Raw genomic sequence first — 12,976 nt, forward strand, 5'->3', positions numbered from 1 at the left:
GCTCCTTCATTGTGGCTCTGTTACCAAGCTCAGGGACTGAGCAGTCGCTGCAGCCCACCATCAGCTTGAAGAGCAAGGCAGGCTGGGCAGCTCGCATCTTGGGAAGGGCAGCAATACTCAGAGGGATGCTGGCAGGTTTTGGTGGTCCCCACACCCTGCCACCAGCCCTACTGCCTTGTGAAGCAACGTGCTGCGGCTGGAGTGGCCAGGCTGTTGCAGGGCACAGTGGAAGGGCAAGCGGAGAAATAGGTGGGAGATTAGTCTGCAGATGTGTTTTGCATACCACCCGGGAAGCAGAGCCCTAGTCTCAGCTGGAGCAGCTCAATTCCGCAGCAGAGCACATATTTAATAATAGTAGGCAGCTTCAGAGCTGTGCAGACTTGCAGGGGAAGAGCAGAATTTTAAGCAAGCCGCGGGAAGTGCAAGAGGGCTGGGGCAGGGCTGCCCAGCTCTGGCAGTCTGCACTGGCAGCCAAGCCTCTGCTCAGACCTCAGCCTTTATTTCAGGGAGTTAAAAGCAGTGAGTAAACAGCAGGTTTCTGCATTAATTCCACTGGAAATTTTCCCAGAACACAAGTTTCATAATCTGCAACATTGCCTTTTGCAGGGCATCACCAAGCACGGGCAGGGATGGCTCTTTGATTGGAACTGAAAGGCAAACATGCACGTGCAGCAAAAGTGTTACCAAAGAATTCAGTATGAGCTCCCTAAACAAAGCAAATTACTCCAACATCAGATGAGTCTGTAGTGTGTATTTTCTGAACCAGAGAACCTGGCGGTATTTGTTTCCCACTCTAAACAACTGCTCTAATGTCCTAGCAAGACTTATGAATAAAAGCACATTAGAAACTCTCCTGGAGCTCTTAATAAAACGAAAAGGTTAATTCTCATCACGTCACTCTGACTACTGATAATTCCACAAACATAAAAGTCCCTGGGTTATTATGTACAGTATCTCAGGTCATGAGCTGCCTCTGCCCATAGTCAGTCCAGTACCAAAACCCCAAGCAGAAGCTCTCTGCCAGAGATGGAGCTATTAGAAAATAATATAAATGCAAAGGTTTTCAGGAATATTTGGGGCATTTTTGAGATTCTTACCCCTCAATATTTTTTATTGATTTCATTGTTATTTTTTTTTTAATAGCAGGCTGGGGAAAGACTTCATGTATGGAAGGGATTCTACTATTTTTTTCCCTTTCCTGTTTTTCATTGTCCTCCTTTGGCTCATAGGATTTGACCAATGGCTCTGAATCTCATTTTCAGAGCCTGAACCAATCCCTCCTGTAATGTGAGGTTCAATCCTCACACAGGACTAGAGTAAACCATATCACCTGTATATTGCCATGACACTTCTGTGGTGTTCTTCATCAGGAAAAGAAGCAGGGACATGGGAAGGACCATTTGTGAATCCTGTACTGATCTTGCTGTGGAGATGCTTTTCATAAAGTAAAGGCTCCATGTTCTACTTTAATGATGATTCAGCAAACATCTTAGAAATAAATCTGGACATTAAAATGAACAACTTTAGTGAATAGTAAAAGTCTGAGTCTTCCTACCTATTAGTAATAAGCAATCTTCAAGACATCCCACTTCCTTGCTTTCCTTTATCTATTACATTAGCAAGAACTGCTTTCATTTTTCTCTTTTTTTTCTAATTCGTAAATTTATACAAAGGCTCCCAAGGCTAACATCTATGATACAAGAGGCAATCTTCCCTTCTTTCAGATTGTTTAGCTGATTAAATTTGATGGATTCAAGCTCAGAAGGAACTGTGTTCAAGATGGAAACCTTCCGATTCCATTTCAGACCTTAGGAAGCATTTGGGTAGATGAGAATTTGTGTGTTTTTTTCCATTTATAATAAGCTCTTCAGTAAAAGATGAGATGCTTCAAATCTGGTTTGACGTAATTTTAGAAACATGACTAATCTCATTGAAATCGATGGCACTGTTTGCCTGTCTGAAGTTATACGCATTTTTTTGGGGCACTTCACATTTCTAACCATTGGTAGGTTCCTTAGTGCACAATAAGGAGCCTCAGGGTGGACTGATTTAAACAAAGCCACTTAGGCTGCAGAGCTTAAACCCACCTTCAGTCACACATACCAAGAGGCTTGATTTAAATAATCTAATTCAGTCTTCCTTTTTAGTTTTGCCTTTTAATTTGTTGAAAGCAGGTTGACTCTGGTGGGTTAGTAAGCTTTATGTTATGTTGATTTGCAACTGAATATAGTTTTCGCCTTTAAATTTAGTACTTCTCTTGGGTAACTGAAAGGAGGATGAGCTATGTAGACATATCCATAATTGTATGGCCTCGGAATATATTTGTGATTTCATGCCTTCTGTTCTGATAGAAAATGAGAAGTGCTAGTTTTGTTTATGTGATGAGTAATTCTTTATCTTACAAGCTGCTATCAGGTGAAAGATGAGTGCAATTAAAATGAAGAGAACTGTCATTTTTTAAAGGATCTTATTACTTAAACAGGAATATCGTGAACTTATTGGATACATATTTTTCATCAAACGGAGGATGTATAATCTGTAATTATTTACTGATTCTATTTACTGTTTGTGTCAGAAAGAAAATCTGAGCCACTCTCATTTATATTGTAACATTTCTGTAGAAGATAAATCAACTCTCCCTGTTTTCAATCTTTGTAACTAATTACTCCCTTGATTATATTTTTTTATATTTTTTCAGTGTATTGTTCCAGATTAAAAGCTGAAGTTGACAGCAATGGGAATCATAGGAAATATCCATTTGCAGAAGAAAATCCCTTTCCTCCTTACCACCCCTATTTGTCTTCCAGTTTATGTTTCTTCCCTTTCTATTCTCTACCAGAACCTGTGAAACAAACAGATATTAGTCTGTTTAATTTGGGTTTATCTCATTTCATCTGTGCTCTGTACAGTCTTTTTTGATCTCATCATAGCTTGTAAAGAATTTCTGTGTTGTGGTTCTTGTAAAGATTTAGGAGTTCCATCCACCTCTGTCCAGAGTGCTCATAAGCAGTAAAAAAAAATAACAATCCTGATTAAAAATCTTGTAAAGTTGGTGATAAAAGTGTCAGCTTCCATTTTCAGAGAAGGGCAAAGTGACTCATCGAACATTAAACAGAAAGTAAATGATTAAAGATAAAGGTAGGGGCTTACTTGTCAGAAGTAGCCATGTATATAATCAAAGAATCATAGAATTGCTCAGGTTGGAAAAGACCTTAAGACCATTGAGTCCAACCGCAACCTAACCATACTACCCTAACCCTGAGCACCACATCCAAATGGTTTTTAAACACATTCAGGGATGGTAACTCAACCACCTCTCTGGGGAGCCTTTGTTTTCCACTTTGCATTAGCCTTTTGGTAGGAAAATAAGTTGTCCAAAAGTATATGCACCCAGGACCATGATCTTCAGCATCTGAAGCATTGCTGTGTCTTCCACTGCCTACACCTGCTTAAAAAAAGGCAGCCTCCATCTCAAATGAAAGCAAACACTTCTGCCTTCTTTTCTATGTTGTTCCCCAAAAGCTGGCATCATGTAAGAATTCAGCAAACTGAAGATGACCCATGTAATGATATGAGATAATGCATGAGGGAATGAAAGCTCTACAGACTTCATGGTTGTTTGTTGTTGTAAGTCCTCTTTAATTTTGATGTATTTACATCTTGATTCATATTTAAATTGTGTTTCCAACTAAAAGAAATTGGATGTATGTTATTAAACGAGGCAGATGTTCCAGCCACTACCTATCAAAGAGGTTACTTCTGTAAGAGCGTTATTGGAGGGAGGAGCAGTCTTACATTCTAATTCATATTTCTCAGATAATAATAGTTCAAAACCCAGAAGAGCTATAGCCTTGCATAGCTAATAAAAATAACAAGATGGTTCCTTAGCTTTTTTTCTAGCATGAATACTAAGTTGTAATTAAGCATTCTTACTTGATGATAGATCAGTCTGCATCTAGGAATGAAGAAGATTACATTGAATTGCTCACATGATACTGTAATTGTGGCCATAGAACTGGTGGTAAACAAAGAAACTGTATCCAGTCTAGATTAAGATTTCTCCTGACCAATAGAACACTCTGGCTGTCTGTTCATAGAGATATTGCGGGAAATGTCAGATTATGTAAAGGTACCCAGGATAATTCAGAGTGATTTAAGCGCATCCTCATCAGTAGGTGATTCCTGGGCATTACTTGCTTTCCAGATGGAGTGCCACACTCCCAGAAGCATCTTCAGCATTTTGTGAACTCTCCTGCCTTTTTCCTCCTGCTGTCGCCTGCCTTCTTTCCTAGACCAAATGTTCTTCCAGCAAGTGGCTGTCTCTGCTGGATGCTCATACAGTGCCTGGGGCAACAGAGTCTTATTTGTCAAACTTTCCTTGCTATTACTGAGCTCAGGAAAGTAACAAGTGTAATGTAACTTGAGTGGCTGCAGCGGTATCTCATTTCTGACTTTGAAGACCTTGCTGTCTGCTGCACAGTGAGCTTAGAAATCAACATGCAGGCGAAGTAAGCTTCCTCAGTGCACTTGACAAAATGAACAAAGGATTCAGTTATGATTAATGACTTTGACCTGAAATTTCAACTCCCTGCAGTTATGTAAAGTTGAGTTCTTGCTTCTTGTTTGAAAACTGCTTAAAATGAAACACTGTTCTTCTGGTCCTTCATTCCAGAGGCATAGAAAATGCAAAGTGTGAACCAAAAAACGCTCACTCAAATCATTGGGGCAGTGTTTCAGGTTAGAGAGATTCCATTTGAAATTAAGACATCTGCATTTATTTTTGTTCATATAGGCATCTGCAATTGAATTCAGTGTTGAAGCTGATATTTGCAGCCAGCGTAGATTTCTTTCAATAGGGCCCAGAAAGCCAGCCAGCCAAAAGGGACTTTGTTCGGCTGCCTGATAGCATAAGCATCTGATGCTACTTGAGGTGACACGCGAGGTCCTGCTCAGTCTGAAGCAGCTGCATTGGAAGAGGCGGGCTCGGAGCTGTAGCTGCCGTTGTCCTCAGTAAACCTTTGCTCGTGTTTTGAGTCTGACAGAAGAGCCATCGCAGGGCTTGAGAGCAGAGCTGCTTGGCAGTTTTCCAGCAAAGCAGATTTCTCGGAAAGCATTGCCCTGACACAAAAACAAAGTGAAACCTTCCACCGATGACACCATCAAAAGATTCACTGGAAATCAGGCATTCAAGCCTGCATCCCTGCCTGCTTCTTGGGCCACCAAGGCAAAGACTGACCTCAGCACTGTGACCCCAGTCCAGCCAAGAGGGTTTCTTTCTTCCATGTGCTACTTTATCTCCAGGTCCCTCAGCCACCTACCTTGGGCCTGATGAGAAAAAGTGAAGGGCCTAATGAGTCTCTCAGTGTATCTGGATTTTTTGGAAATGTCTTTCCAAGAAAACTGGGTTCAATAGAAAGGGAATGAGAGATTCAGGATTTGATTCTCTTGTGTCTATCTGCCAGGTATCTTTGCTTCTTTTCTTTATAGCAGCTCATATCAGGGTGCGCAGGGCAAAGCTGCTCTCTTTCCCAGAAAAGGTATGAATTATTTATATTATAAAAGCTGCTTTCCTTCAGCATTTTTATTTTTCGTTTGTTTGTTTGAAAACTGCTTTGTGTTCTTAATTCATCAGTGTTTCACCTTCTTTTATATATTAATATCCATGTTTTCAAATGATTTCTATATACACACAGCGCTGACAGGCAAAAGGCTTTACGTTACCCTTGCCATTTCTGTTTGTAGTTGCTGTCTTTTTTAAAGATAAAATCTAAAAAGTTTTATTATGGCATGAATTTGCAAGTTATGGGCTGGGGAGAAATTAATTTGATGGTGCAGACTGACTCTCCAGGGAGAGCAGTACATTCAATAAAACATCTTTATCTCTTTTGGGTCTATAATCAAGGCAGAAATCGGATAGAAATGAAATAATAGTGAGCTATGTGGGAAAGAATAGGAAGAGAAACAGAACACAGATGGCAACCAGGACATTTAGTGATAGCAGAGAGCTCTCAAAAAGCTGTGCTGCAGACCATTGGTGGCATTGACCTCCTGGAGATCTGACAGTTGATCCTGGCCACGGGTGTTATCAGGACTTACATCCAGATGCTACACATTATTTACCAAATATTGCTAAAACCTTGCACCTTTGTAATGGTTTCCATTCTACTCTTTGTTTTCATTACTCCATGTTTCAGCTTATGCTTTTTAGCTGATTAGTTTTAGCTTGAATTTCCAAAGCAGCAATTGCTTTGGGAGGTTTAGACACTGGTGGAGTTACGGGAAGTGTCGAGAGTGCTTAGTCCATACCCTGCAACATTAGAGCAACTTCTGTTATTTCACCCCCGAGTCTTGCATCCTTAAGTAACCTGTTCTTGCACTGACTGGCTAGTTCATAGATCCTGGTAATCAGTGTTAACTGGAACACAAGTAATTTGTTTTTCACAATTTTTGTTGTTGTTTTGGTTTGGGTTTTTTTGTTTGCTTGTTTGGTGTGGGTTTTTTTTTCTGCTTTAATATTCATGGGATCATTATCCCAGCTTTCCCATTTTTGAACGTTTTCTAACTATTCCATGTCGTGCTTTGCCTTAATTCTTGAGAGTCAGATGATACATTAAGGATGACTGGATCTCACCACACCATTAATTGCCAGCAAGGAGGTAAATGACTCTTCTAAACCAAGTAACAGTAATTTCATGTTCTCCTTCCTGTTGGTAAGCCCCATTATGTGCATTGGTGGTACTTTTCCATGATCCCAGGTGATCCATCTGGTGAGGTGTATTTTCAGCTTTTCAACACAGAGGCAAATCAGCAAAATACCGATGTTTGCAAAAACATTACCAGAACAAGCAACTTCGAGAAAAGTAAAGGAACATTGGAAAAATAACCAAGTATTCAGGCTTATTTAGTGACTTATTTAGTGCTTGCAGTGACTTCATACCTGGAGCCTGGAAACACATTGCTATCTGGAAACATTTCTTCTTGTTACCTGAGCCAGGAATGGTCTGATGAGAGCTTACCTGTTTAGAAAAGAGAGGCCACAAACCAAACAGCTTGAAGCTGTCTGCAAAAGCACTGAAATGTCCCTTTAGCTCATTAGCCCACGAGCACATTTTCCATGTTAACAGAAAACTGAATGATGTAATCAGTGTGAGCACATGAGGTATCACAACCATTATGAAACCATTGTGGATGTCTTCTCACCACCCTATTTAGTACTGCTGCTGAGGGATTTTCCACCACTTTTTCACTGTAGCGCAGAATCTATGAATAAAGTTGTTTTATCATGTTTTATCTGTGCATTATGTCATTTGCCAGCATGCCAGACAATCCTGGGTGCACATCTGCCTGTTTGGCTCGTCATTCCTTTACCTCAAAATGCAATGGCAATGTCAGTCAATTTGGCAGCTGCTTCTCGCTTTCCATTCTCTTTGCTCATCCCTTTCGTCTCCCATCTCTCACAATGGCAGCATCCTGAAGTCATGAAATATGAACCAAATACTATCAAATGATTGATCAGGATGAAGGTACAGTAGGTAAAGCTATTCCACTATAACAGTCCTACCCATCTGACACAAAGTTCTGTATCCCTCCAGCTTTTTTAATCACACAGCCAACTCATAACAGTCAATATAATTTAAAGTATATGAATGTAATCCATTTAAATTCTTCATCATTGCATTTAAGACATGTAGCAAGGCTCTCATTAGTTGCCTGTAGACACTAAAATTATTACCTGGAAATTATTACCAGCAAGGGAATCATAGGAGCTTATTAGCTTTGTTTCCCGTCAAATTTCCTGTGGTTTCCAATGGACATACCGTGCAGCCTGGAGATTTGTAGTAGTACAGTCTGCCCAGAACTCTGAGCTGCAAATCCAAAAGTGGGCAGAACGGGATAAGTACTAGGATAATGTACTTCCATCATATATAACTGATGCAGACACATGATTTCCAAAGAGTTAAGCTGTTGTGCTGTTGTAGGCAAATGAAGTGGATGCGATATTTTGTGATGACACAGCTGACCATTGTCAGCTAACACATTTTGTGAGCACTAGCACCTAGTATTGACAAGATTATGTGGCACTTAAAAATTTGTTAACTGGCAAGTCTTGAAAGAAAAACAAACAAACAAACAAAACATCTTTTTGGTATATATCCCAGTTTTGCACAGAACAGAACATTCCATTTGATAATGAAAAGGAATTATTCTGTGTTGATCATTTTCTCTTACCACTGATGAATACTTGAACAAAATAATGATGTAAGAAGGCTTCTTTAAAACAGCATCTTCTTTGGACATAATCAATGCCTCAACAATGTATATAGAGTATGTTTTGCTTAAAAAAATAGCTCAGTGCAAAATGATGTGAAATAATAAACTTTGTCAATACTGTAACAAACAAAAGGAGTCGCGAGTGCAGAATTTCATTCAGAAAAATGTTAAGCGTAAACCAGTTCTACTTAGATATGACAAACATATTAATTGCAGTTGTTTGGGTAGTAATAATATGATAGTTTAAAAACAAAAAAAAACAATATTAAAAAAGAAAAGAAAAAAAAAGCTTAACACAAATTGGTAACTGAAGGCTGAAGAAGCATTATGTAATCTATATAAATCCCTCTTGTCCTAAGACAAGTCCATCCAACTCATGAACAAGATGTTACCGATCCTATATGAAATGTGTATTAATTTCAGTTAATTGATGAGGCACCACAGCTCCTCTAGGCAGCTGTGCCAGCACCTCACCGCCTTCTGTATGAAAGATTTTCTCCTAACATCCAATCTAAGTCTCCCTCTTTTAGTTTAAAAGCGATCCCCCTTGTCCCATCACTGTCTCCCCATGTAAAAAGTTGGTCTCTGTCATGTTTATAAGACACCTTTAAGTACTGGAAGGCAGCAATTATGTCTACTTGGACCTTTCTCTTCTCCAAACTGAACTAGCCTGAGTCCCTCAGCCTACTCCAGCCCTCTGATCATCTTCATGGCCCTTCTCTGGACACAAGAGCTCTATGCCTTTCTTGTGCTGGGGACCCAGCATTATCTGAGACTTCTCTGTATTTTCTTTATATTGAAGAACAAGAAAGAATTTGCAGTATGAAACAGTCTGGTAAATATCTACTGCAGCCGCATGAACAAAAGCAACAACTGATTTTCAATCAATGTATAATCTTTATTTAACCTTTTGGTGGGGAACTTACCTGACATATAAAGAAAATGAAAATCTTTGTATGTCTTGAATAACCTGTGAGACCCTTTCCATTGAATTAGCAAGGTCACATTGTATTTCTGACACTATGGGAAGATACATATAGATGTCACTCTGCTTATAAGGCCATAATAACAGAATTCCGCCCACAGACATTCACAATTTTTTTAAAGCATTTTGGTTATGAGCTGCTGTCATTAAGACTTGCAAGTCATTGACATTGACATTTATACTTGTTTGTGCTGAAGAGCTGTTGAAGTCAGGAGCATAATGTCCAGTGAACCATTGCAAGAAATAATGGTTTATCTGTGTCACTAGATTTTTAATTAAAGCACAGCAGAACGTTAAAAACTTCTGGTTGTCTTTTTTTCTGTCATCTACAATAGATAAAATAAATTGAGAATGCTTATTTGCTTTTCGTTCTCGAAGAACCTCCTTTGCTTCTTCAAAGTATTAAGATATTTTATATCTCACCATAACTGATTATGATAGTAGCCACTGTATGTTTTTGTCAACAAGAAGCCACTTTTTAGAATCATCCTAACCCTACAAAGACGTATGAGTGCATATAACTATATGTTGTTTAAATAACCTGAATAACACTATCTTCCATATAATAAAGAAGGGTGAAGCAGTAGCGACAGAATACTAAACTGAGATAAAGAAGCACTTCGTAAATGTTCAGTTTCCCTAGATGGTATTTCACAGTATAGCAGTCTTAAACAAAATACTTCAGTCCTCTGGATAGATGATCAAAAAATCATAGAATGATTCAATATTTTATTTCATTTGATGGTATTGAAAATGGGAGATGCTCTGTTGATGTGATAATTGATAATAGAAACTAAATTGTCTGTTATATGGCCACTGAAGGGATGTATGATCCTTCCCTGTTTTCTGTTTCTTAGCAGACTATTGGCATTAGTAGTTTTTCCTTCAACTTAATTACCTTTGGACATGGGGTGGGCATGTAACCTGTGCGGCATGTGTATTGGAACAAAGTGTGGCTCTGGGCATGGAAGTGCCTCAACAGAGTTAGCAGCTTCTTCAGCAGTTCACATTTTGGGTAATGATGTACTTATGTTCATGCAGGGAACTTGTTTTCCTCAGGGGTACTGAGGGTACTGTGCCCCAGTGGCATCCAGGGAGGATGCCCCTTACCTTGCCTTAGTCTGGTTGGCATGGCTCTGATTTAACTATAAATGAGGACAAATGCCAAATGCATCATATCAACTAATGATTAGTGAAAAACTGCCGTATTTAGTGTGTAGTGAGAAAGCAGATGGGTTGTTCCCTTTTAACATTACCTGAATTTTGTCACAAAAAGCTTCGATTGATCTCTTGTTGGGTTTTTGTTTTTTTTTTTAATTAGTCACTGAGTAACCTATTCAATACTGTCTCATTCATCAAGCGAGTTCTTCATGTGAAGACATCCTGTCAGGTGCAGCAGACAAAGCAATGAACAGCATTGGTACTACTAATGACTCACAGAATGATATCACAAGGATTGTAAAATGACACCTTGTATCTAACAGACACTGATCATAACTGTATGACTTATAAAAACAAAGCATATCAAATGTGTTGTAAATATGTCCCCCAATGAAGGAAAACAAATGCCATTGAAAGCAATTCAGTGATAAGCTGTATCATCCTTCTGAAAACAAAATAGGAGGGAATGTTTTACATATCCTTGGGATGAAAGGGGTTATCACACTCAGCTATTCGTTTGTTAATATTCATTTAATACTCATGCTATATCAGACATCATAAATCTTTCGCTATTTTACTTTATGACTCTGCAGAACTCTGATAATTATGCTATGTGTAAAATGTAATTCCTTGGTTTACCTGCCTGCTTGGATTCAACTGCCAAAGCTTAAACTGCTGTTGTGGTTTTTACCATACTTTGCTCATGTCATATTGTTGCAATGAACACATTATGCATACAGCACAGTATTCGTCTTCTTTAGGCAGAGTACAGGCCTTTTCATCCTCGCAAAGAATGAATAGTTTGATTTTAATATCTGTGTTTGCTTTTGGGTTTATTAGCTCTAACTGTGAAAACTCAGTAATTCTGTGTGCTGCATCTGACTAGGTCTTGAAAAAAGTGGATCAGAGTTTGTCATGTGTTCTGTGGCTTTAAGCTATCACAAAATAGTGCTGTTGTAAAAAAGGACCGGTACTCTGCTGGTTTGATAGGCGGCATTCTCATCATTACCAGCTTGAGGTTATGTTGAAAAACAAGGGAAACTAATTGTCACTGGTAAGATCCTGTGGCAAAACTAAAGTCTTTTATTGTTCCTCTCCTGAATTTGTTCCTTGTTGTTTATTCTGCAGACTCCAGAAGAAGGAGCCTCTACAACCATCTATGCAGCAATATCACCTGAGATGGAAGGAGTTGGCGGCTGCTACCTTTACAATGAGGAAAGGACAAAATCAGCTGACGTAGCATATGATGAGGAGCTGCAGAGAAGGCTCTGGACAGAAAGCTGCAAGATGGTTGGGATTTCTGATGAATCCAGCAGAGCTCCCTAGAAGAAGCCACTTCCAGCTGGGTATATGAAATGCATTGGCAAGCATCTAAGGTGAATTCTTGCCATATCAGTCATCATCCTGGAAATCACCGTTCAGTCCCAAAGGCAAACATGAACAGCTCTGTTCTTCACTCAAACCCCTAGTCTGCTAGGGTGTGGGGGGAATATTCCCACAGAAAGATGTACGTGGTTGGTTTTAAATCTAACCATCAGTTTTGTAAATCATGATGTTTCAGTCCGTGATTAAAATACAATCTTTAACCTTGTGCAGAGTTGAGTTTTCAGTTTTTGTTCAACAAGAGAATGCTTTCCATGGTGAGCACCCTGTATCTATGACATGTTGAACTTAAGCCACCTTTGTACATACAGTTCACTCTTTCATAATCAGTTTTAAAAGTTGCAGCTTCTTTCCTTAAGCTTCATTAATCTTTAAGACTCTTTATACTGAATGTCAGTTCAGCCTAATTCAGCATTCATTGTAATTATACTGTTTCTATCATAACATTAGTTTTATATGTCAAATTTTATCCAGAGGTTTTAAGTGAATATGGAAACAACACCAAAAAGAAAATGCAAAATCATACGGTCTTAAGACAGGATATAGAATTTAAATGTTTTCTGATGTGAGGGTTTAAATGAGAACCTGAGGAATGAGGAAGGGACCAAATGTCAAAATGATGGCATTCATTGTGGCAGAGGGTGCAGTTAGCTTATCTCTGCAGTGTGCACAGATTTCTCCTGAGCCTAAGTAAACTTGTTTCCTGCCTTTTCTTTAGCAAGGAGGTTCACTCATCTACCCCTTATTAGATGAAGAGTCACTTCCTTGGGTAATTTTAAACCTGGTTCATCTGAGTTTCAGGGCTGAAGTTGGTGATTTGGAAAAGGCATCAAACGATGCTGTCCATTTGATCTATGTTGCTAAGAGTTTTGGAGTCTGAGGCTTTCAACGTATCCTCTTTAAGTTGTTGCTTTTCCATATTGAAAAGTAGTCCATGCTTACTCACTTGAATTACTTACACAGAAGCAACAGGATATTTTTCATTTAATTATGCATCTCTCTCCTAAGAATTCTTAACACTTTTTTTTCACTTTTTTTTTTTTTTTTTTTTTTTTTTCTGTTACTGAGTGTGGAACTGATATTTTTTTATGGAGCTATCTTTGATAAACCCCAAATTTCATTTGTGAGTGGTGGAGTGGTCAAGGTCAACTCAGATATCACTGGTTTTGAACAGTG

The 12,976-nt window shown here is 38.9% G+C and overlaps 1 protein-coding gene across 1 annotated transcript in view; it reads left to right on the forward strand.

The window, feature by feature from the left end:
* The window catches only part of DHRSX (dehydrogenase/reductase X-linked), a 154,011-nt gene extending 142,003 nt beyond the window's left edge, over positions 1 to 12,008 (forward strand). The window contains exon 7 of the mRNA XM_015848643.2: positions 11,546 to 12,008. Coding sequence (XP_015704129.1) covers positions 11,546 to 11,743 — 198 coding nt within the window. The 3' untranslated portion in view covers positions 11,744 to 12,008. The remainder of the gene's footprint in view (positions 1 to 11,545) is intronic.
* Positions 12,009 to 12,976: the final 968 nt, after the last annotated feature.

This window comes from Coturnix japonica, chromosome 1, assembly GCF_001577835.2.
Source record: "Coturnix japonica isolate 7356 chromosome 1, Coturnix japonica 2.1, whole genome shotgun sequence".
NCBI classification, from domain to species: Eukaryota; Metazoa; Chordata; class Aves; order Galliformes; family Phasianidae; genus Coturnix; species Coturnix japonica.